The following is a 25,736-nucleotide window of genomic DNA, read 5'->3' as shown; positions in this document are numbered from 1 at the left end:
TATTGCATAAATCCCAGAGTGTGAAACGAACAAGAACTATAAAATCTATCTTAACACATTTACATCAATTGTATATTAATAGCTCTTTACATTAATCGATTTCGCAAACAATTTCTTCTTGATTTTGAATTCATAAAAAAAATGATAAATGTAATACTATGTACAAACACACACCAAATTGGCAATTTATACCATTTGGGCAATTTATTACGCAATTTATCATATAATAAATTGCAATAATCAATTGCGTAATAAATTGTTTCAAACTACAAATGCAACCTTGTGAAATGTGTTTATTGAGTAGATTTAAACGTCAGTTACGCGTGGCTCAACTATATGGTTGGCTCATCTCATCAGCTAATTTTCATTTCACTGGAGTAGAGATTGTCAAAAGAAGATGGCAAACTCAAAATGAAACCAAAACATTGAAAACACTGAAATATTGTATAAAAGTTTTGGAATTTAGACACAGAAAGCTTTGTATATCTTGGGGGATTTTTTCAATTTGTTTGGAAAAAAGCTAGACGTTTTTAATAAAAAATAAAAATATATAATTGGATCTGATTGTCGTCTTTACAATTGTTTTCATTCCATTCCATTCCCCTAATACCAACACGCATATTTTGACAGTCTGAACAAAGGTAAGTTGTTGCTGTAGAGAAGAGCCAACCAGCTATCAAATTATTATTGTGTAAGCTAAACTGAGTTGTATGAACACCACTCAATTTAAATCGAAATTGCTTCAATTTATTTTTCTGTTTGAACATAGTATTACTTAACTGAATGTGACTGCAAATTTGATTTATATCAACAACTCATTAGGATTATTTGTACGTTTCGATTATTAATGGCAGTTTTTTTTGGATAGTGGCATATGTAACTCCATTTTAGGTGCTAAATTTTTTAATGAAAATTTTTGCATATTTTTCAAAAATTTACATGAGCCACTTAAAAAAAACCGTCCCATTTTGTAAGTATTAATGTATATCATATATATTGTTTAGTTAATTGTTTAACCGTCCTGTTCATAAATCATTTTTCTTCTTAGTTCGCATGGCTGGGTACCCGGGTACCACAAGGCAGTTCATAGAGTATGCAGCACTTATGGAAAACCAATTTGCCTTAGTCATATTAAAAATAAGTGTCCTGAGTGTTAAGATTTGAAAACTTATAACCCTTTTCACGTTATTTATTAATTCAAAATGTAAGCACTTATTATTTACGTGAGAACTACTAGTGGCACCTGGCTATCACAGCCATGAGAACTGGTAATAAAAAACTAATCTATTAAAAAAATCATCTTTATGCAATTATATGTGAAACAATTGTGTCTCCTTTTTGTAGAAAACTTTTCCCATAGCATGCCACAAAATTTTAACTCGTTTCTATTTGTAGATTATGTAAAAATTGCTTTTGAATATGCAAAAGGTACCCGGGTACCCATTTATGAACAGGACGGTTAAAGTGCGTTTCTTTGCTTGACAATCGAATGTAACTAATTTTGCTTACACTCTAATGGGCTAGAAAATGTTGCAAATATCGTAAATATTTAAAAAAATTTTTTTTGTTGTTTTATATATGTATAAAATTAATAAAAAAAACTTAAGTGCATGAAATTCAATGTCAAGAAAACAAGTTTTCGCGCTCTCATTTTTATTTGTAATCGACCTGAGTGCACTAAATGTGCGTTTGCACAAATTTTAATTGCTTTGCTAATATGTGGTGTTGTTTAGAGGTTTGCAAATATTCGTGTACCTGTGACTTTGTTGTCACAGTCACCGTAAGTGACAGCTTGGAAGCAAAAAAGTAGGTGAAATTGTAATTTGATTTTACTGCGACACACCAAGTGCTACACATTCGCAACACAATCAATAGGCAAATATAAAGAATTGAATCCAATTATCGGTGTATTTGCTCTGAATCAGTCACAATCACAGGTAAAAACCGCTATGACCCAGAGGTCACAATCTCAGATCACGTGGTTCCTCGCAAATCACGGGATCGGTTAACATTAGCGTTGTTCCAAAGTTTATAGCTGCCGTAGTGTTAGTTTGTTCGCACAAGCTCTACATACGCAAGTACCCCGTACGGGTACTTTCATAGTGTGACAACTTTGATGATTTCTTATTTTCTATCGATTCGTTCGTCCCATTACGTTGTCAAATAAATAAACTCGAGTATCGTGATCAATGAAATAAAACAAAAAAAAAAAGGAAATAAATACTTGGCGGGAGCTGCCCCGAGGTGATTTAGACCGACATTTTCTTTCAATTCACTTCGTGCTCTGTTTTCTTTTGTGTAGATCCCCTACGTGTTTTACGCAGGGACGGAAACTATTATTCCTTTTATAATATAATTCCTTGCAAAACTATTAATTTTGGACTTTTAATATATTTGCATCAAGATAAAAATTATTTTCCGATTTTTATTACCTGAGCCCAATAGAACTAGTTAAACTCGGACTTTTAAAAATAAAAGTCCGGAAATAAAAGTTAAATCCGTACTTTTATTTTCTAAGGTCAAAATAAAAGTCCGGCTTGATAACAAAGAAACGGCTTATCCGACCTTAAAAAATAAAAGTCCGGATTTGACTTTTATTTCCGAATTTTTATTTTTAACAGGTTCTATCGGACTCAAAAAATAAAGATACATATTCTACTTTTATATGTGAACTTTTATGGAAAAAGTTCGAAAAATAAAAAGGATGCATGATTCGACATGATATTGCTATAGGAATACCTGAGAACTCAAACATTTTCACCTAGGACAAAAAAAATAATTTTCCGTCCCTGGTTTTACGGCGACTTCGAATGCCATCTGCAAGCAGATGAATTTTCGTTGAGAAGCTTCTTATGGCAAAAATGTTTCGAAGTCCTGTCCAAACGACTGCCAAGAGGCCGCACCGCTCCAATAATTTTATTCTAATTGAAAAACTTTTTTTTTGCTTTGCTCGAGCAGGCGGGCACGTGACCACACCACGGCGGCCGTTTTATGCAGAATACAACAACTATTGCAGTCTGAAAATGCCTAAACAAGCCGAATTCCCGGAAACATTTTCGAAAGTATTCTGGAATAGTCGTGAATTAGTCCTGGAAGAGTATTGAAATTATCCATGTGAGATCCTGGAACCATGCGAAATTCTATCGAACTATTGTAATTAATAAAAACATCTGAAAATCCTCCCTAAAACAATCTCTAAATGACTCCACATTGATAATTCAATAGAACACTATTCAAATAATTATTAACTTCAACCACAAGGACGAAAAATTGATACTGCTGGCAAATTCCAAGACAATAAACACCGACTTGAGGGCTTCCACAACAACAGTAGGAATGCAGTTTTTGGAGTTGTTGATAAATTTATATTGTTATTTATTGTAGATGTTGTTAAAAATGCTAATCTAAATTTTAAAGTTTAACAAAAAGAGTAACAGCAAGATAACGAACTTAAGGAATTAATATCTGGGCAAAAATAGATAGAAATTTCTTTGTTAAATTTTAGCATACGGTGTGAAGTTTCAGGAGAAAATCCTAGACCATTTGTACCAAAAAATTTGCGGATAACAATTTTTGATACATTACATGGAATCACACATCCTGGTACAAAATCTACGCGTAGATTAATAGTTAAGAAATATTTTTGGCCAAATATGAATAAACAAATTAATTTGTGGTCTAAGGAGTGCATAAGTTGTCAGAAGTCAAAAATTTATCGTCATACACCTAAGAGAAGATTCGAACACATTCATTTAGATATTGTGAACCGTCTTACTGTTTCAAGAGGATATCGTTATATTTTTACTATAATTGATAGGTTTACACGCTGGGGCCAGGGGCATATGTGTTAAGGGATATTTCTGCGACAACGATTGCCAGACAATTTTTTAATGAATAAATTTCACGTTTCCGGGTTCCATTAAAAATAACTACCGATTAAGGTGCTCAATTTATGTCGAATTTATTTTCTCAATTAACTAAACTTCTTGGAAGCCATCAAATAATATAACGTCTTCCTATCAACCTCAAGCTAATGGAATGGTAGAACGTTTTCATAGGCAACTTAGGTCTTCATATATGGCTAGGGATGGGATCAGAGATTGGTATGAAGAATTACCGATAGTACTTTTAGGTTTGCGATCAATTTTTAAAGAAGATATTTCGGCTACTCCAGCAGAAATTGTTTTTGGACAAAATTTGAGAATGCAACTTCATCAGAAGTTTTAAGTAGTTTACGTGAACATTTTAACAATGTTAAATCAAATCTACTGCATCATAAAAATTATAATGGTATTTTTGTTCCAAAAGATTTAAAAGATTGTAAATTTGCCTTTGTTCGAGTTTTAAACAAACGCTCCTTGCAAGATCCATATGATGGACCTAATATTTATTGAAAAAAATGTTAAAAATTTTGAAGTAGAAATTAATAATGAAATTTAAAGTTTTCCAATTGATCGATTCAAACCAGCTATGGTTGATATTACACATTGCAATAACACAAAAACAAAAAAGAGAGTTACTTTTAATTTTTTTAACAATAAATCTCTGGAAGGGGGAGCATTGTAGGGTATTACTAATAGATTGATTGTATTAATTCAATTTAACTATGTAAATTTATTACTTTGAATTTTTATAATTTTCAACATATATCTAAATGTTATTTTTCAAAAATATTCATTCTTTGAAATTTTGTTAAACAAAAAGATTTAAATAAACTTAAAGCCAAAATACGTTTTCTATAAAAAGAATTTCATTGTAAACTACATTCGGAATGGACTTGAAACTGTATCAAAATTATTCACAAAACATACCAATATTATCCAGAACTCTACCGTGTAAAAAGTTCACACAAGCTTTCCCCAAACCGTCACCCAATTACAAGTCTGCCACCATAATCTTGTTAAAGGGTCAGGTTCGTTCAAACCAACACAGACTAAAAGGTTAAATTTCGTCATACCGTAGCGGGTCTATAATTATAAAAGGACCATCAACATCGATAGAACCCCCCAAAACCTTCGAAGCTTGTCTTTATGGCTACAACAACAACAACGACTTCCACGAAAGAATTGGTGGTGAAACAATCGGGAGAGCGCAACACTCTTTTGAACAGCAAAGCAATTAATTTTCATTCAAACGTTTCAAATTTTTCTAAAACCACGCGGCGCTTTCTAATATACAATCAAATGCGCGCGAAAACTTGGTATCATGAGTTGTGAAGACAATAATTGTATATTTATGCACTTTTATACCACTTAAATACAGTTGCGAGTGCGAACATAGCAGCAAAAGTTATCAATAAAATTTATCAATTATTTTCTTATTTTTTACTTAATTTCATTTATTTTAGAAACAACTTCCAATAATTTTGTAAGTAAAACTAGGCAACCCAATCCCAAAAACTTTTTCGAATAGATTCGAAAATTCAATGTCTACATGGAAATTTGAAAAATTTTTTTTTTACAAAATTAGCACTGCGAATTCGAGGGCCTTAAAACTTCTACTTTGGGCGAAGACACCTGTTTGGGCTTTAAAATTGCATACTCAAAAACAAATTCTGAAAATACTAAACAAAGAACAGTTTTGAGAATTGTCGACATATGTAGCTTTAGTTGAATAACACAAAATCAACTTTTTTTCTGGGTATTGGACCAAACGCACTTTTTTGTAGAGATTGAGGTTTAAGTGGACAAAGTACCATCTCCTTTAGCCTCCAAAAAATAGATATCGGCTTTCGAAGTTCGAAATTACATTTCGAAATTTAATTTTTCTTGTTAATGCGTTCAGCACATTAAAAAAGTAAAAATGTGGTCGTGGTCCGCTCTTTTTTTTTGAGAAATTTATTATAACACCTGTTATACGAGGTGAAAAGTCAGATAGTCCCATGATAGTGGCTAATAATTTCATGTCTGCAATTTTTCAAAAAAAGAATTCAGCCATTCAAATAAAAGAAAAAGGCGGACCACGACAACATTTTTACTTTCTTAATTTGCTGAACGCGTTAACAAAAAAAAGAAATAAAATTTCGAAATGTAGAATTTCGAACTTCGAAAGCCGATATCTATTTTTTGGAGGCTAACTTCGAAAAACGGAGATAGTACTTCGTCTACTTAAGCCTCAATCTCTACAAAAAAGTGGGTTTAGTCCAATGCCCAGCCGGCTGTTGCACAGTGTAATTCTATGAATTTATTTCTAATATTAACGAAATTAAAGAAAAGAAGACAATAATTTATACAATTTGTTAATGATTGTGCTGCTATTTTCGTATTTGCATGTGTATGTATGCATACTAGGGCGGGGCGAAAATAGATGAATACTTCGTTGTTAGCTTTAAAAAAATGGTGTCCGTAGCGTATTGACGTGGATACCGCGCTTTACCCGAAATGAAAATTTCCACTTCATTTCGCTCCACCCTAGTGTATACCTCATGTTAAAATTTTCAAATTCCACTCCTATCACGATTAATGAGTGTCGACTAAAATGACTGCACATAAAAGCAGACGCTGAAATTATTGTAATAGATCTAGTTGTTAGACTTATCTTCTTCGGCACTCGACAACCGTGATCGGCTTGAATTATTTTCAGTTCTATATATAATTTTTATCTTAAAATATATTTTATGCGATATGCGATGTGAGTGAGCTGTTCTTCCTCTGCTTCTCGTTAAAACCTGCAAAAGTCATTGGGATCCCTATAACCGATTTATGTCATAATATAATATTTAATGGGTGCTCCTTAGTCACGCGATAGCTAACCCGTTCATGTCTCAACTAGGGATGTTACAGAAATTGGCTTTTACTAATTTGACCTATCGGAATCGAGTCGGCGTGACGCGACTAAAAAAATTGCAGCAAAAATGATTTAGAAACTTTATTATATATATACTTTTGTAGTCCATTTTGGAAAAACAGTTTTCGAATTTGGTTTCAGAGTTTCCTTCTTTTTTTATAGCAAAAAGAGTGTCAAAAATCATTGCTAATACTGTGAAGCTTAGCACTCAAAATACATTTGAAAATTCTAAATTTGTATAAATTATCAAACTTTAATGCAACTTCAGGAATTAAAAATTTTTTTCGAAAATGATTTCGGAACTTGATTAAAGTCTTCGTTATAAAATTTACTGAAAATTCTAAAAAAAATCGTTTTTGTTTTCTTAAAAAACTGTGTGCACAAAATATATCTGAAAATTTAAAGTTCTTAGAAATTTTAAAATAATTAATGATCCTTCTATAATTTTAGAATTTTTGAACATGATTTTGTAACTGGGCTTAAAAGTTACTGATAGTTCTAGGAAAAAATTTGTTTGGAAAACTAAATACACAAAATATACATATCTGAAACTTTTAAGTTCATGGAAATTTTAAAATTATAATAATCCTGCTAGAATTTTTGACAATGATTGTGAAACTGCGTTTAGAAGTTACTAAAAGTGCTTTGTGAAAATTTCGAAATTTTTCAACACTACGATTTTTTCAAAAACTATTACGAAAAGTTTGAATTTGCGAGCCGCTTCGAAACATTTTCAATTCAAGTTTTTTTGTAACTATCAAAAAAAAAAAAAAAAAAAATAGATGAAAACATTTGACAAATTTGTTCATAATTTTTGCTGCTATTTTTATTCTCACAGATGTATATATATCCTCAATTAAAGATTTTTTTTAAAGACTACGCTAGTTCTAAAGCTAAGTGATTAGTACGTACTTTGTAGTTATTCACAGCTGTTAATTTAGCTCTTAGTTACTCTTGTGACATTTACAAATTACTTATTTATGCGGACTCTTCGTAGCTTTTGCCGGCAGTACGTTCAATGCGTTATTTTTTTGTAAATGTGTAATATTTTATACTTAGAAGCTACAAAGTGATGATAAACATTATTAAAACTTCAAACCCCCTGTATTACTTATCCATATAACCCCCCTTAGCCCTTAGAGCTAATAATTCTGTTATCTAACGTGTAATTAATTTACTGAAAAATCGCAGCACGTTGTTGAAATTGTAAACGTCTACTGGCACGTTCCTCGTCCTCACGACGTCTCTCCTCTTGCTCTTGTCGTATTTCATCGTGGAATTTATTCGAACGCAGTTGTTGTTCTATTTTGGCTTCAAAGAAATTTTTCGCTCCACTAACACCAACTTCTTCAACATTAATTTCTGTGAGACGTGCCAATTGATTCAGACCCGAATCATTATCGAGTTCACCAGCTTGTGCCTTACGATAGATCAATAAGAATTCACGAAATGAAATTTTACCATCGTGATCTTCATCGACTTCAGCGATCATTTGCTTGAGGCCCAAATGAGTTTGTGGTGCACCCAATTTTTCCATCATAAATTTTAATTCGGTCAGATCTAAATAGCCATCATGACCAACGTCATATCTGCAAGAGAAAAGCAAAAAAATTTAAATTATTAAATATGTATATTGCCTTGTAAAAGTGCAATTTTATGAAAAAAAGCAATGGAAAAATTATCAAAAAAAGAAAAGAAAAACGCAATAAAATCAAGCCCTAATGTAGCGCAAATGATGAAACAACTCGACAACTGAATCATATGTAGTACTAAATTAGCTCAAAAGCGCAAGATATATGTAGCAAAGTTTATAGTAAATATCCGTAAAGGTCAGCCAACTGATCAATCATTTGATTAACGCTAGTTACTTAGACTTGTGAAGTTGCGAATGCAGAATTCAAGACATCTGCAGAAGCGAATGCGAGTTCGAATACAGTTGTGAATATCAAGTACATATACGAAAAAAATTAATTTTGATCATATTCGTTTCGGGTTCACCCTAAGAGATTTAGCTTTAAACCAAAACAGTTGTTGTAAACACGAAAATACGAGCAACAATTATAAATAAATTGTATCAGCCATCTTCTTCTTTTAATAATTTAAATTTCAAAAACATGTTCGAAGTTCGAAAATTTGTTTTGGAATGTTTTCGAAAAAATTCGAAAAATTGAGATGTTCGAAAAATATGCCAATCAATCTCAAAAACATTTTCGGAAAAATTCGAAATATATCGAAAGTTTGAAGTATTCGAAAAATACGCCATTAAAACACACTTGCGAAAAAATCGGAAATTCTGCAAAATTTGTGAAAATTATGCGCCAATAAATTTCAAAAACATTTTCGAAAAATTCGAAATTTGAAAAATATCGAAAATTTGAAGGATTTGAAAATTACGCCTTTAAAAAAACACTTGCGGAAAAAAATCGGAAATTCTAAACAAAATGTGAAATTTTTCGAGTTTGCAGTTTGAAGTCTTCCAAAATTAGCTATGATTTTAGAATTTTTTTTTCGTATGGTGTTTTAGGTTTTCTTCCATACAAAGTGCATATAATTTGAGAATTTTTTGAGAAATTTTTTAAATGAAGTTTTAAACACTTTCGAATGTTTTCAAAAAAGTTTTTAAAGTGGTTTGCATAGTTTTCCTATATCCTGCTAGTTAAATATATCTAAGTAATGCCGAAATCATCCTTAAATTAACCCGAAACACGAAGAAAAAAAAAAATGTACTTGAAACAACGAAATTGTCCTTAAAAAACCTCGAAATTAGTATAAAATTATACGCCATCAGACGTGAAAATGTCCTAAGCTGATCGCAAAAACAATCTAAAAATAGTCCCATAATTATCGTTAAGACAGCTCCGAATTGATCCTGAATACAATTCTGAAACAGTTCAGTGTAGTCCCGACTAGTCCCGAAACGGTTCCAGGAATGATCACGAACCAGTCCCAAAATAACACCTAAATAGTCCCTTTATCGCTGTTTTCAGAGTTTATCAAATTTTCAAATCACAAAATATAGGATACAAATTTGTTTTTAATTTGGTCGATTACTTCAAATCAATATCCCGAATTGGGTTTTGGACGACTTAAAGAGATATAGACAGGTGGGTTAAAAAGCAAAATAAATTAATATTTGATGCAATTTACCTCCGAAGAGTGTTAAGCCGAGCCTTTCTTCTAATTTTAGTCACTCCATTTAACTTTTTCCTTCAAATTGGGGGGATGTGACCTACATGTTTTATGCCGACTCCGAACGGCAGCTGCAAGGCAGATGAATTTTCACTGAAAAGCTTTTCACAGCAGAAATACCCTCGGAGTATTTGCCAAGCCACTGCTGAGGGTCGACCCCGGTTAGAAAAACTGTTTTTTAGTTGAACCAACTTTTTTTAAGTTATTGATGTTCCCTCGCCTGGAAAGTGATCCCAGGACATTCGATGTGGTAGGCGACATGGCACCCGAGCAGAATAGTGCATACAAATTCAATACGCGTTTCTTGATTAAGCTTAGAGTTGCTGAAATATTCAAGTTCATAGAAATTCCAGGACAATTCCGGTATTTACAGCGTAAATACGCGATAAGTTACGGAGTAAATATTTAAAAAAAAAATGTTCGTTTCATTATAAGGAAATCAAATTGAACAATATGCACGGCACAAATTAATTTATGTAATTAAGGAAAATCATTGTAGGGTACAGAAAACTGGTTAATGGCCAGAGCTGGGTAGTAACGATTACTTTAGGTAATCAATACCCGTCGATTCCCCATTACATGTACTTGAGGAAAGTAATCAATTCCTTTCCTCCACAGCAAAGGAATTGATTACATTTCAATTCCTCAAAAAAAAAATACCAAAAGTAATTTCGTTTTTTGAGGCTCAAGTACAAAAAATTTTTTGTTTGTAATTGAAAAAAAAAAAAAATACTTTGCTCAAATGTAATTTCTGCCCAAGTACATTCGGAAGGAATTGCAAATGTAATTTAAAATTTTCCAATTACATTACAAGTAATGGAAAAAGTACTTTCGAATTTCCCATTCCTCAAAGGAATTGCAAAAGTAATTGAAAAATTCTTAGTGTAAAAGATATTTCTGCGATTCAAGCGGTGATTTTGTGAGGCCATAGTAACTTTTTGGACCATAAGAAAATGTTTTTAAAATACAAGCACTGCCTTCAATGACTTGCAATTCATTTCTTCTCGCCATATATGAGGAAGGTTATGGCAAGATTGTATCATCGTAGTTTAGGTTTGCTGTTGAGTGGCCAGCCAATTGCTCTGTACGTGGCTAGCAACGTTTCTTCACCTTTTCCCCAAGTGCTACTCGCAAGCGACTTGAGGATTTTGTTGCGGATTTGTACTTTAGATACAACTTCGATGGCATACTTCTTGAAGGTGAGAGTATGACCAAATGTTACTCCTAAGATATTTTAGTGGCTGATAATCGGTAGCGCAACACCATCGACGTGAACGTCCAATATTCCATGTCGCAAAACAGTGACCGTGGATATTGCCGGCTAGGTTCGGATAATTTGCAGTTTATGTTTACAAAGGGGAAAGGGTGAATCTTCTATATCTTGGAGTATAGTACCGTGGTTGACTGTTTCAAAAGCTTTTGACAGTGCTGGTAGTGCTATGTATTTTGCGGAAGCCATGCTGATGAGTGGATAGGCGAAGATTCGCACTAAACTGACGGAGCAGGAAGGTTTCCAATGTCTTCGCTACTGGCGAACGGAGTGATACCGGTCGTTATAACTCACCTTCGTTAGCCGGTTTCCCAGGCTTGAAAACGTGCGTCAGATAGCTTTCTTCCTCAGCGCCAAGATGTTTTAGCATTGGCACGACTACTCCGTTTGGACCTATTGATTTAGAAGGTTTGGCTCTTTTCACGGCTTCTTCAACCTCTGTGCGGTGATGGTAACGGGTCACACGTCGTGTTTGTGTCTATGTTCCCCTCATCCGGGGAATTAAAAATTCCGGGCATTAAAAAATACCGGCAAAAACCGCTCACGCATCTCTTCGAGTCACAAGAGTTGTATCGCCAAAGGCGATGGATAAATTACACAGGCCGACAAAATTTAACCAACATTGAGACTCAGATACCGGACTGTATATTTTTTGGAAGGTTTATGATGCTCTGAATCCAAATCAGAATTGCTCTATCAGCTCTGATTTTCGAGATATCCTAACCTAAAAGTGCAAAAAACAACGTTTTTGTCCATATTTGAGGTTATGTAGTCTTGCCAATATGAAAAGATGTCATCTTTAAATACAAGTCTTCTTATTTCAAATGGCGTTGAGTTTGCTTAAATATTTTTTCCCTGATATCGTATTTTGAAATTTTGTGGTGTGGTAGGGGTAGTTTCTAGGGGTTAGGCACTTTTAGGTTAGGATATCTCGAAAACCAGAGCTGATAGAGAAATTTTGAGGCCAGATTTCGATTCATAGCATCAAAATCCTTCGAAAATATATAGTCCGGCTTCTGGGTCTGAGATGCTGTCGGCCTGTGTTATCATTGTGTTTTTTTGGGTTAGATAAGGACTTTATATTTGGAAAATTCGAACTCGTGTGCGAAAATGGAACATGTAGAGTACAGCCTCGGTATCAGGGTTCTTTGGAAATAATGCAAAATCTATTCAAATATTTGTTTTTCCTTTTTGTACCTTTCATGAGAATGAAATGGTATATTAGGTCTGGTTTCGGAAATTGTAAGTCCTTAAAGGAGAAGAGAAAAACAATCAAATAAGCATACCGAAATTATTAGGATGACGAGCTGTTGCTATCCGTCTGTCTGTATGAACGCAAACTAGTGCCTCAATTTTTGAGATATCTTGAAATTAAGAGAGCGAGTATATTTTGGTGCACCTTACAATCGGTTTTTCAGAAAAAGGATTTTCGCCAATTGTTTCTCGTTTTAACAATGTGGCAAGCATTGTTGTCTGAAAAATCGTAAAAAACGCCTGAAAGAAATTACAAGAAAATCGCTCCATAAATTGATTTTGTTTAAAATATGTCGGCCCTGGTTAATTTCCCGGGAAAATAAGAAAGAAACAGATCAGGCTGTGAATCTAAAGCATCCACAATTCTCCTTGAACATATAAACAAATATTCATTAAAATGGGTCCAGTTTTGTAGGAGGAGTTCAGTCACAAACACACGTGCATATGATTTACATATATATTTTAACGAAGGTATGATAGGAATAATGGGGATACCATTACTTAAAAACTCACAAATTTTGCGTAACGCCTTATTGCCAAAGGCGTGGACAACATCGTACTGTGAGGAGGTGGAAATGCAAATATCCCGACTTAAAATCAACGAGGCACCGAAGAACATCTGACCACTAAACTTTTCAAACAAGGAGGCGAAGCGATGCATCATTTCTACGCGAACTTTTAAATATTAAGAAGCATTTGGCATTGAGAAATTTAGTAGCACCTGGTGCCGCTATACCTTAGCTACACTTCACTTCAAACGCTTATGCGGTTTTATACGTTTATACGGTCTGCTTTAATATTATTTATTACAATATGATTCAGAAGAGGCAACTATTGATGGATCAAAAGATCAAGAATACGAGAAAAAAGTTTTCCGGAACATTATTGGTATTTACGTTATGCCAGCTGAATGTATCAAAGAGAGTTAAAAAGTATGCTTCTTACCTATAGCCACCACCCTTTGATAGCGGAGGAAGGAGAGGAGATCCCTTACCAGTTACCACTCAAAAGAAAAATCTGATGAAATAATGAAAAGTGTGACCCGAAAAGTCACCCACATCAACCCGCGTAAGTTCCTATACACTTGTAGTTTTTCAATTACTTTCGCAATTCCTTTGAGGAATCGAATGGGAAATTCGAAAGTACTTTTTCAATTCCTTGTAATGTAATTGGAAAATTTTCAATTACATTTGCAATTCCTTTCGAAAGTACTGGGGCAGAAATTACATTTGAGCAAAGTATTTTTTTTTTCAATTACAAACAAAAAAATGTTTGTACTTGAGCCTCAAAAAACGAAATTACTTTTGGTATTTTTTTTTGAGGAATTGAAATGTAATCAATTCCTTTGCTGTAGAAGAAAGGAATTGATTACTTTTTCCAATTACTGAGGAATGTAATGGGTAATGTAATGGAATTGAATTTACCCAGCTCTGTTAATGGCTAAATAAAAATTAAAAGAAAACTACTAAGAAACAAAAAAAATCACTAATGGGGGAAATCAAATGAATGACTTTTTTTTTGCTGTAGAAGAAAGGAATTGATTACTTTTTCCAATTACTGAGGAATGTAATGGGTAATGTAATGGAATTGAATTTACCCAGCTCTGTTAATGGCTAAATAAAAATTAAAAGAAAACTACTAAGAAACAAAAAAAATCACTAATGGGGGAAATCAAATGAATGACTTTTGTGTTGCAGCTCAGTGTTTTTTTTTAATTTTTTTCACAATCGACAAGCTTCAAGATGGGCAGATGAGCTGGCGGGTCTTGGTTTGCGTTTATAAAAAATCCAAATAAAAAAAAAAAAACCAAAATTGAATCAAAATAAATATACCTAACTTAGTTAAAAATGTATGTGCGCAATCTGTCCGCACTACATGTGGATAGTGAAAATACAGCAACAAAAGAAAAACAAACTATACGATAAATCGCACAAATAAATTACAACAGCTCAGGCAACTGTGAAAAAGTGAAGAGGCGCAGGCGTGCTTTCTGTTTTATTTTGTCCAGACAAACGTGTTGCCGACGTGCAGAATCAATAACACACTCCATAAACAGAAGCAAGCGAGTTTTTCTGAAAAAAACAGGTTCGGGATCAGCCTCGTACTGGAAGTCCATAACTTAGGCTGCGGCGTGGCGAACGTATGCCAAAAGCTAACGATACCACGAGCCAGAAGACTATACATATGAATAGTTAAGTTTGCAGAAAAAAGATGCTAAATAAAGGCATACAAAAATCGTTGCCACTTTGATCTACGTATTTGGATCACAAATGGCCCGTTTTTTATGTTTTGTCGATTTTGCCAACAAAATGGCTATATGTACGTCTCAAAAAAGGTTTTTTGTTGATTGGAATTAAGTATCTCTCGAATGAAGAAAAAAAAAGCAAACAAATATCCAGAAAATTTGTGTTTGAAAGGAGGCTTATACTCAGTCTTCCCATTGCCATTTCTCTTTCTTCCCTTGGATCTTTTACTTTCGCATCTTTGCCAGTATTCCGCTATTGGACACTTTCGATATTTCTCTTACCTTATCTTTTATCTTACTCTCCCGATTCACTATTTTCTTTGGTCTATGCCTCCCTCACCATTTCTGTATACTTCTCTTCTCCCTCGTTCTCTCACTCCTTTCATCTACCTCAAGCAAATCGCACCAGGTTCGCGTTTCACAAAACATACAAGTGTCTTCAAACAAGTAGACTTCTTCTGAAAAGAAAAATTTGTCAGAACAAATTCACTCGTATTACAAGACATCTATTTTTGTAAACCGGGCCCCACATATCAGATTTTTAAAATAGATCGGTGTCCGGTCAGTTTTCCCGAAAACATGTATATAGAAAAATAGCCAAGGTATTCAGCTAAATTGGTATCAAATTTTAAGAATTACATCATAACTAACAAATCGGTCAGTGGTCCATTTCTAGGAATAAAGAAATCCTGCACGCTAACCTAGGCTAGACATATGGGTTATATCGTAGTATGATTTATTAAATCAGGGAGGGATTCTTGTTCTGTGAAGTTGTCAAATAAAAAATAAAAAAATCAAACAAAAATTCTTTCATGAATTTTTTAAGCGGGGATTACCCTTACTGCTTTAAATGTATGAAAACATTTATTTGAAGCAATTTTTTATTTATAATTTATTTAATAATTTGGGAAAAATTTAAACAACGTGACATCTCTTCAAAGTCTTTTCTCCCGGGAGTGGGATTTGAATCCGCACTCCTGCGTTGGTTGAAGTGTTACAAACGCATTCAGCCACGTCATGCCTTAGTTTTTATAAACCTTATCCCAGTTGCCTTCCTTGCATATTTTCTTTATTCATAGTCCATACTTCGAATGGCATCATGCGTTGGAAAGGCGGTTTTTTCAAAAAAAACTTGTTACAACATTGCTTAATTCGTTGTAGTACTATAAACAAAACAAAAACAACACCAAGTTTCTTTGAAAAAACCGCCTTACCAACGCATAACTTCACCATATGATGCCATACGAAGTATGGACTATAAATAAAGAAAATATGCAAAGAAGGCGTTTGTAACACTTCAACCATCGTAGGGGGCGAGTTCAAATCCCACTCCCGGGAGGAAAGGCTTTGAAGAGATTTACAAGGTATAATCGAAACAGCTGTCGCCTGTCCGTCCTGATGTCACGTTGTTTAAATTTTTCCCAAATTATTAAATAAATTAAAAATTCTTTCAATTGAGTGACATTTTTTTAATTAATCGTGTCATCATGCAGCTTTGATTCTAACCTGATCCGAAAAATTGTTTGAGAACGAAAGGAAATTAGGGAGGCTTTTAAGGCAACCTTGAGTAAAATTGACAAAAGCTATAGAAATGAATAAATAGTTGGGGCTATTTACCTCCAGGGAGAGCTAGGCGAAGATCCTCTTCCACTGCGTCGTATTGCATTTAATTTTGCCTACGAATGACGGGAATGGGCCTACATGATTTATGCCGACTTCGAACGGCATTTGCAAGGCAAATCTTTTTTTCCTGAGCAGCTTTTTATGACAGAAATACACTTGGAGTGTTAGCCAAATCTCTGCTGAGGGGCGACCCCGCTTGGAAATACTTTTATCTAATTGAAAAAACTTATTTCTAAATTTTTCAAGTTACTTTGGGCGGGACTTGAACCCAGGACCTTCGGCGCCCGCTAGTTATAGTTTTCCTATAACACTTTGGTATTTCATTTGCATAAGGTTAAAACTAAATAAACTCGTTGCCTGAAAAGTCGTAGTGGATCCGGAGTCAAACGTAGTGGCGTAGTAAGTTTTAAAACTTTTCGAAAAGTAGTGAAGTTCTAACTGTGCTCGACATTGCCATGTTTAAACTCTGATTTACATCGATTGTAAAAAAATCAAGAAGTTTCATATTTTAATTTTTTTCTCTCCTCTCCTCTCCTCTCTTTTTTTACCTCTTCTCCGCTTAACAACTTTCTTTCATTATCTCTTTCTCTCTACTTTTTAGCCCACTTTTGCTCCCTCTCCATCTGTTGCAAGACCTTTTTTCATTTCTTTCTTTTCCCTGGTACTACTTCTGCCCCCTTTTCCCCCTTTCATCCTCTTCGAGTCATAACCAACATTTTTTCGAATATGTAATGTAATGAGAAAATTATTTTAGCCGCTGCATAATTTTTCCCTCCGCCGATTTCCCTTCCCTCTCTTTGTACACTAGAATTTACATTTTTCACTTCCGTTCTGCTCCATATACCATTTACTTTTCTCTTTCCCTTCCTGTGCTCTTTCTCTTCGTCTTGTTTTCGGGCTTTTCTTTGCGCCCCTGCCTCGCTCCTCGCCTTCCTACTGACTCACACCCCCTTTCTCTTCTTGCACTCATCTTCCCATATCTTACTCTCTTCTTTTTCAATCCTTGTTCTATATCTATATCTTTTTCTTTTCAATCCTCGTGTTCCAATGAAACATGAACCAGATTCGGATAGAGATTTAACATGCAAATGCAACAACAATGTGATCCATATGGTTCAATTTGTTTTTGCATTTGCATGTTAAATCTCTATCCGTATCTGGTTCACGTTTCATTGGAACACGAGGAATATTCTTTATCTTCCTCTTCTTCTTGCACTCCGTCTTCCCCAATCTCACTTTCTTTTTTTCCAATCCACTTCCTTTACAGCTCCTATAAGCTTTTATTTTTCGGTCCTTGTTATATAAAATATGTTCTTTCTTATAAAAAAAATGTGGCAACCTTGCACAAAAATGTATATTCCACAATATAGCGATGTCTTCTTTTTCTGGAAGCAAGAAAAACCTGTTTATCGTTGACAAAAGGAGTTGCCATTGTGCAATTTTTTTCTATTTTTGTATGTACGACGATTTTAAAGGCCACGGTCAATGGTTGTGATTACAACATTCGAAACAGACTTCTCCTTGTGTGTGATACAGCAGCTTGATATATATGGTACATGCCGTTTTACCTACCCACCACCGCCAAGAAAAGTTCATGCTAACGTAATAGTTTATAGAGCTCATGTAATTGGCTAACATATGCGCCATAGGCTTACCGCATCATCGGTACCTACACACTAGGATGCCCGTTATTTTCCAATTGAATTTCGATTTGTTGTAACTAAAAATTCAAAGTGTGAACTGTAAAAAGTTTTGAATTTTACAATCAAAATGAGAAGATATAAAAATTATTCGACCACGACTCGGTGGTTGCCAGCAAACCCTCAGAGTGGATTTTTGCATGAAACGCTTCCCAATCAAGATGCCATTTCAGATCCGTTTCCGAACCATTTTTCACCCCACGTTCGTTGGCACTGTCACCGGCCAGATCTCTGGTGACTTTATTTATAACATGGAAAAAGCATGAGCCATATTGGACATTCACGTCGATGGCATTACGCTAAGCCCCTGTCCTACACCCAAAAGTACTGGGTATGACGATCGATCACGACCTACATTTTGCCGAAAATGCAACCGCAGTTTCACTTAAGCTCAGAGCTGCAACAAAATCATCAAGTCCCTCGCCGGCAGTATTTGGGACAACGAAACGCCCATAGCCACACATGTGTTTATGTATAAATCAATTTGCCGGGCGCTGGTATACTAAGCGTCTGCAATAGAGTCGTCGAGTATGTGTCCATCACCTACACAGTGAGGCGAGATTAGGGAGATAAATGAAATGTGAACAAACATTTTCTGTTGAATACCCAGAAACCTGGGCATCCTAACAGACATCTGATTGAAGAGGCCCCGCCTTCCAGCAACCTAAGGAGTCATCTTCTCAAGCACTACGAAGAAATTCGTCAAGTTACTATGCCAACAATTGCCCGGTGAAACGCGTCCTCAAAACCAAATATCCTAAAATCGTACTTGAGGAAAGCAACGTTTTTATGGATACGCGCGACGCTCTAGCTCCACTACTATCTGAAAACTGTAATAGGGTAAACGATTACTTATCCAGAATCAACGCCGACATACCCAATGTATTTCCCGCTTGTATCGTGTCCCCATATGCCACCAACCATCTTTTCAATTGCAATGTGGAACTAACGCCTCCAACACCCTTATCTCTTTGGTCTTGAAGGATATTGATGACAACTTGTGCGTATTGTATGCGGCGAAGCGCATCTCTAAAATACTTTCCTATAGCTCAAGTCAGCCTAATATGAAGTTGTGAGTAACGAACGATTTCTGTGTAATCGAACCATTTTCTCGCGCAAAATTTTAAACCTTGAAAAGAGCGGAAAACCCACCCCTCCTTTGGAAATAACGGACATCCTATTGTACATATATAAATGAGCATAATAAATATCAAACACCGACTTTTATACGTACACCAGGTGCAATGGTTATCTAAGCTCGGCTCATCACCTATTCGGTCTGCTGTGCCTCAACGCTTTCGATTTCAATTTCCAATGAATTGCAAGTGCACCGTCTTCAATGCAGACGAGTTGTTATGTGTGTATGTGTATACTACGTATATACATTTGCAATTAGCAGGAAAAATTGTGAAAAATAAATAAATAGGTAGTTTAAAGTAAAACCTATTTATGTAGTGTGGCGGGGCAAACAATTCATGATTCTCATAATTAAAATAGCGCAAGAAGTCTGCACTCGAGTCCTACCCCACATTTCTGTTTTATCCATGTCGTGGGTGATGAAGTGAGATTACAGCGATCGGAAAACTCTAGTAGGAAATTTAGCGAATATTAGAATATTTCCATACCGATGCGAATTCTTGTAAGCTGATATATGGACAACTGGTGGCCTTAACGACTATGTGGCACCTGCAAATAGTTTTTTTTTAATTTTTTATATAACTCTCTGGGTTAGATAAGACCGATAATATTTGATATTTAGATCATATGTATATGTAGGTCGAACTCTGTTGCAAATTTAGAAAATTGAGCAGTGAAACCTTCTCTTATGGGCACCCCTCTAAGATCACCTCGTTTTCGGAAAAATTTGGATATTTGGAAGCTATTTCGGGCACATTTCCGGACTTTCTTTCATTTGTTACCGGAAATACTTCAGGATAATTTTGAGATAGCGTCGCCACCAATTCACACGAGACAGTGTATACGTTTCGGTACGGTATAATTTCCGAGCCATTTCAGAAACGTTTCGACACTGCCTCCGAATTATTTTTCTTGAGATTGATAATAATGTCACTCTTTATTGAAGAAAGTGACCGGCCTTTGCAGGTCCATCCGTTTTTTCAATGCCGTTAATGTCCCTTTGACGGGGTACCCAAGTGCGTGTGATGGGTGCAATGTTTGCTGCTTCACGTAACGCCCACTTATAAAATAAATAAATGTAAGGCGCGGTAACCTCCGAAGAGATCTAAGGCCGAGCTTCTCTTCCAATTTGCGTCGTGCTCCTCTTGATTTTCCCTACAAATTGGCCGGACGGGACCTACATGATTTTATGCCCACTCCGAACGGCATCTGCAAGGCAGATGAGTTTTCACTGAGAGCTTTTCATGGCAGAAATACACCCGGAGCGCTTGCCAAACACTGCCGAGGGGCTACCCCGCTTAGAAAAATTTACGCGAATAGTATGCAATGCATATCTTCTATACTCTTGTACCATTGACTTTTCAGTTTAGCTTGTTATATTTTTTTGTTTTTTTTATTGGACGGGGTTGGGGTAGCGCACTACCCTCAAGTGGCCCAACGAAACCAGGCTAATCCTGTTCATGTGTCCGCACCACGTGGAACCGCCGTTAGGCATAACGTCACTACTTCGCATGCGCATTTCTTTACGCTCCCTTTCAGCATGCATCAATTGCGTCATAACCATAAAGGCCATCTTGCTCACAGCAGTCCAACAATTTATTTGTCCGCATATTCGGTGAACTAAATTGCTAATGGAAGGCTCCTCTCCAAAAACTCTGTGTACAGAGAGTCTTTCGCCGTGAAAACGAGGGCAGTGAAACATTACATTTTCCGCGCTTTCGAATTCGGATGGACAGTGTGAACAGAAAGGATCCTCCTCTATCCCACGCTTATGTAGATATTCCTTAAAGCCGCCGTGCCCGCTAAATATATGTGTGAGGTGGTAATTTAGTTCGCCGTGTTTTCGCTCGTACCATTCCGCTATATTCCGAACTAGCATGGAGGTCCAGCGCCCTTTTATCGATTCTTCCCACCGTTCCACTTGGTTTATGCTGAAAAAAAAATACTCAAATGCAGTGGCTCATAGCTTAATTGATAATTTTCATCTAAAATATCGCAAATTCCCTAACAGAAACCACATTTAAAAAAATGTCAAAGGTTATTCAAACGTAAGGAGAATTAATCAAAATTTCAAAAATTACCATCAAAATTTTCAAATTTTTTTTCAGAATTTCTAGAAAATTTTTGAGTATGCAATTTTGTAGCTCAATAAATTTTAGTATAAAAATGTGCAAGTTAGAAATAGCTCAAAATTTTTCCTGAATTTTCAGGATTTTTTTCGGCGAGGGTGTTGAGCAATTCCCCACATACAAAATGCATTTTTGTCCATGCGATGTATTTGGGAAACTGCTCAACACCCTCGCCGAAAAAAATTCTGAAAATTCAGGAAAAATTTTGAGCTATTTCTAACTTGCACATTTTCTAGAAATTCTGAAAAAAAAATTTTAAAATTTTGATGGTAATTTTTGAAATTTTGATTAATTCTCATTACCTATTAATAACATTTGACATTTTTTTGAATGTGGTTTCTGTTAGGGAATTTGCGATATTTTGGATGAAAATTATCAATTAAGCTGTGAACCACTGCATTTGAGTTTTTTTTCAGCATAAACCAAGTGTGTACTTACTTTTGTGAGTAACTGTATTGTTCGTGACCTTGCGCTTTTCTTAGCATCTTCAGCTTGTTCTCTATTTTGACGCCAAGTAACCTTACTCTAATGGAGAGGGAGAGTCGAGTGCCAATTGGTGAGGTTGTAGAATATAACCGATGTATGTAAGACTGAGTAGTTAGGTATAGACGGGTTTTATGGCATCAAAACGGCTTCTCATTAGCTACTTGGGCGATTTGACACGCAGTCATTATACCTATCTACCTACCTAACGGAATAGTTTTTGAGACAATTTCAGAATTGGTTTTAGGACTAAATCGGGTTTATTCCAATATTATTTCTGCATTGCTGCTCTCCCTCTAGGTCTATTTAACCGAGGCCAATCATATTTTGTTAGTTGGTCAAATACATTGATCAAGGTCCAAGTAAGTTTGGATCAGACATTTTTTTTTAATATTCTTAGCGCGTACACATACATTTTTGGGACGAAACTGATTGTTTATTCGAACATGAAAATACTTTCTATAGATCTTCGAACAGAAATCGAAATCGCACTATCTCTAAGACTTATTTATTATATTTTTCGATAGATTTATTATCCTAGGCAATCGTTAATTAAATCGTTGTTTGCTCGTTCGACCTTTTCATTTTGCTAGAAAACACGCACACACATGTACAAGTATCGCAGCGTAGGTCAATTAGTTACAATTAAAATCAGTAAAGGTGTCTAAGTTCGGGTGCAACCGAACATTATATACCCAGCGTGAGCTTCAATTAAAAGAAAAATGTCTCCCCATTTCCTCTTACAGTAAAACTTGATAAGTGAAATATCATTGATTCAAAACTATTTTTTGCTAAGTTATAGGTTATTATTCTAGTCTACGACCCGTTAAACCTTTTAATCTTGTTTTATATCTAAGTTGCCGTGGTCTTTAACCGATCCCGTCCATTTTTACTAGAATATTTTCTGCTATAAGGAAAATATGTGTACCCAATTTCATTAAGATCCGTTAATTTTTCTTCGAGTTATGGCTCCCGAAACATAGAAAACTGCTGAGTCATAAAATGGGCGGTGCCACGCCCATTTTTTTAAATTTGAAGTTTTCCTATTTATTGTTATAAATCCACTTGGGAAATGAAATACCATTGTATAAAGCTCTTTTTTGCAAAGATATAGCTTATTTTATTCGTCCACGAAAAATCTTTTATATAAAAGTGGGTGTGGTCCTTAACCGATTTCGTAAATTTTTCTTCATAGCATTCCTTATAGTAAAAGGCAACCTCTCTGCCGAATTTTTTTACGATAGGTCTAACGATTTTTGATTTATATGATTAATAATATTTGTGAAATTGATTTTATCACAAGTGCGCGGTGCCACGCCCATTTTAAAAAAAATGTTTCAAATTTTTATCAAGAGTCTCAATATCAGTCCACACGTCAAATTTCAACATTCTAGGTGTATTATTTACTAAATAATCAGGTTTTTTGTGTTTTCCAAAATGTTATATATATAAAAAGTGGGCGTGGTTATCATCCGATTTCGCTCATTTTCAATACCAATCTATTTTGGGTCCAGATAAGCTCGTGTACCAAATTTGGTGAAGATATCTCATTATTTACTCAAGTTATCGTGTTAACGGACAAACGGACAGACGGACGGACGGACGGACATGGCTCAATCAAATTTTTTTCGATACTGATGATTTTTATATATGGAAGTCTATATCTATCTCGATTCCTTTACACCTGTACAACCAACCGTTATCCAATCAAAATTAATATACTCTGTGTGCAAAGCACGCTGAGTATAAAAAAATATATATAAAATATATGCTAACATAAAAGCAACATCAAGTAGCCTCTTGGCTGTCAGCAGTATTCACATTGAGGTGGCTCTTAACTCGACGGTTATAATAAAACAAGTATAATACATATACATACATATATATTGTGGTAGAGATGTAAGAGCAACATTTATAAAATTTTATGAAAATTTGCTGGAGAACATTACCGCACTCACCTCCCTCGCTTGACTTAACCCGTTCCACCATATGCATGCATTCTAAATTTAGGTGCAATTGTAGGGCATTCGACGAGGTGCTACTTGGTATATACAGATATATTTCATTTTTCATGCCCACACGTGAAGCAATCACAATTTCTTTTTATAAATAGTTAATGTTATAAACGCCAACGTTTTATTTATATGCAAAATTGAAAATGCAAAAAGTACACATCATAAGCATATACGCATAAGCACAGGGGTTTCCATGAAGCACAGGGGTTTCCAATCAGAAATGCCGAATATGTCGGACATCAGACATTCGGTACAAAGTGGAAAATCTTTCGGTTTTACCTTTTAGAGTGGGTAGAGCTCTAAGGGCGGCGAAAGATAGAACTTTACGCCAAACTTTAACTTTGACAATTGAAAGCCTTCATAGTATGGACCGTTATGGCTATTTTACAATCCGTGCAATGCCCAATTTGTGCACTAGCAAATACTGCATTGAAACTCATTTTATAGCAGCTTTGGGTATTACAACATTTTTTCGCCGATCTGTTGCCAATATATATAATATATTATTTCTAATTGCTGTTTCCATGTGCGGGTCCCTTTTTCGCTCTTATTTCGAATCCAAATTTATAAATAAAGTTTTGGTTGTAAAAATGGAAAAATCTATTTGTACTATGACACTATTGTGAATATTTGCACTGCATTGCCGGCAGTTGCTATCACAACTGATTGATAGAACAGCTGATTTCTGTTGATATTTGATAAGAGATTTTTATATTGGTTGCGCAAGATGCGCACGGGTCCGGCTCGTTTTATTGTAAAATCTGAAAAATGCTGCGAATAAAAGGAAAATAAAAGTTCTAAAAGTTAAAAGTTGTCTAACTTTTCGTTGCGTGTTTGTGCCAACGCATCCATGCTGATAACTTTCACGAAATTCGTATACCTTAACTTTATTGTCAAAGTAAAAGTTGTGCGTACAGTTCTATCTGACGCCGACTGAACCCCCGAAGTGGAAGGTTGCGCACCAGCGGCGGATTTACATAAGGGCACTTGGGGCACGTGCCCAGGGCCCTCACAAGGTAGGGACCCCCCCACAGAACAGTGGCGGATTAAAACTGCGTGAGGTCCGAGATTGAAATTCAAAAGGGGCCCTGCCGGGCTCGGACAGGCGGCGGAGAAATACTAATAAATTATAATAAATAAACCCTAACTCTTAACCCTTAAACATGTAACAGGCAGGGAAAAATCTGAAATACTATGAAATTATAATAAAAAAACAATACTTCAACAAATAAAAGATAGAGAAATATTTTAAAATTATTAAAAAACAAAATATAATATTTCTCTCTCCCTCTTTCGTGGTTTAACAAAGTATTTTTTTATAATTGTATAGTATTTCTCCGCCACCTGTTCGTGATTTAACAAAGTATAATTTAGAAAGTGCCAGGTCACAGGAGGCCCCCTGCAAACGGTGGGTCTCGAAACCTATAGCACCATCATGTAGCCCCCTAATAATCTGCCACTGCCAGTATAAAATCATAAATCAAGGTCCTTTTTTCCATCCTATGAAATGTAATTAAACTAAATACGTCATACATAATTAAATATTTAAAAAACTTAATTATTCAATAATTAATTTCATTAATTCTCTTATACTTTTAAATATTATGAGATCTTATTTAATTTGAATCTATCAATTCACCTATTTTATGAAATAATGTTTAATGAAAAAGATACATTTTAAATGTATTTTTAATATGAACTTCACCTTTGAAGTCATAGCAGCAGCGAAGGGTAATTTTACGCGAAGAATATAATTGTAATTAACTGTTAATGCACTCGCAGTGTGCCGCAACAAAAAATATCTCATCCAAACCGAGATTGAATCATTTAACTATTATAAGCATGGAGCGTGACATTGTACGTGATATTAATATTGACGATATAATAAAATGTTTCGCTGAAAAA

General features: G+C 35.0%; 1 protein-coding gene across 1 annotated transcript in view; it reads right to left on the bottom strand.

Moving 5' to 3' along the window:
- Positions 1 to 7,508: 7,508 nt before the first annotated feature.
- The window catches only part of Swip-1 (EF-hand domain-containing protein D2 homolog Swip-1), an 81,091-nt gene continuing 62,863 nt past the window's right edge, over positions 7,509 to 25,736 (bottom strand). The window contains exon 2 of the mRNA XM_067768507.1: positions 7,509 to 8,375. Within this exon, the coding sequence (XP_067624608.1) occupies positions 7,961 to 8,375 (415 nt within the window). The 3' untranslated portion in view covers positions 7,509 to 7,960. The remainder of the gene's footprint in view (positions 8,376 to 25,736) is intronic.

The sequence above is a fragment of the Eurosta solidaginis genome, chromosome 2 (genome assembly GCF_040869045.1).
Source record: "Eurosta solidaginis isolate ZX-2024a chromosome 2, ASM4086904v1, whole genome shotgun sequence".
NCBI classification, from domain to species: Eukaryota; Metazoa; Arthropoda; class Insecta; order Diptera; family Tephritidae; genus Eurosta; species Eurosta solidaginis.
The sequence above is the reverse complement of the archived record's forward strand: the minus strand, read 5'-3'. Positions and strand labels throughout refer to the sequence as shown.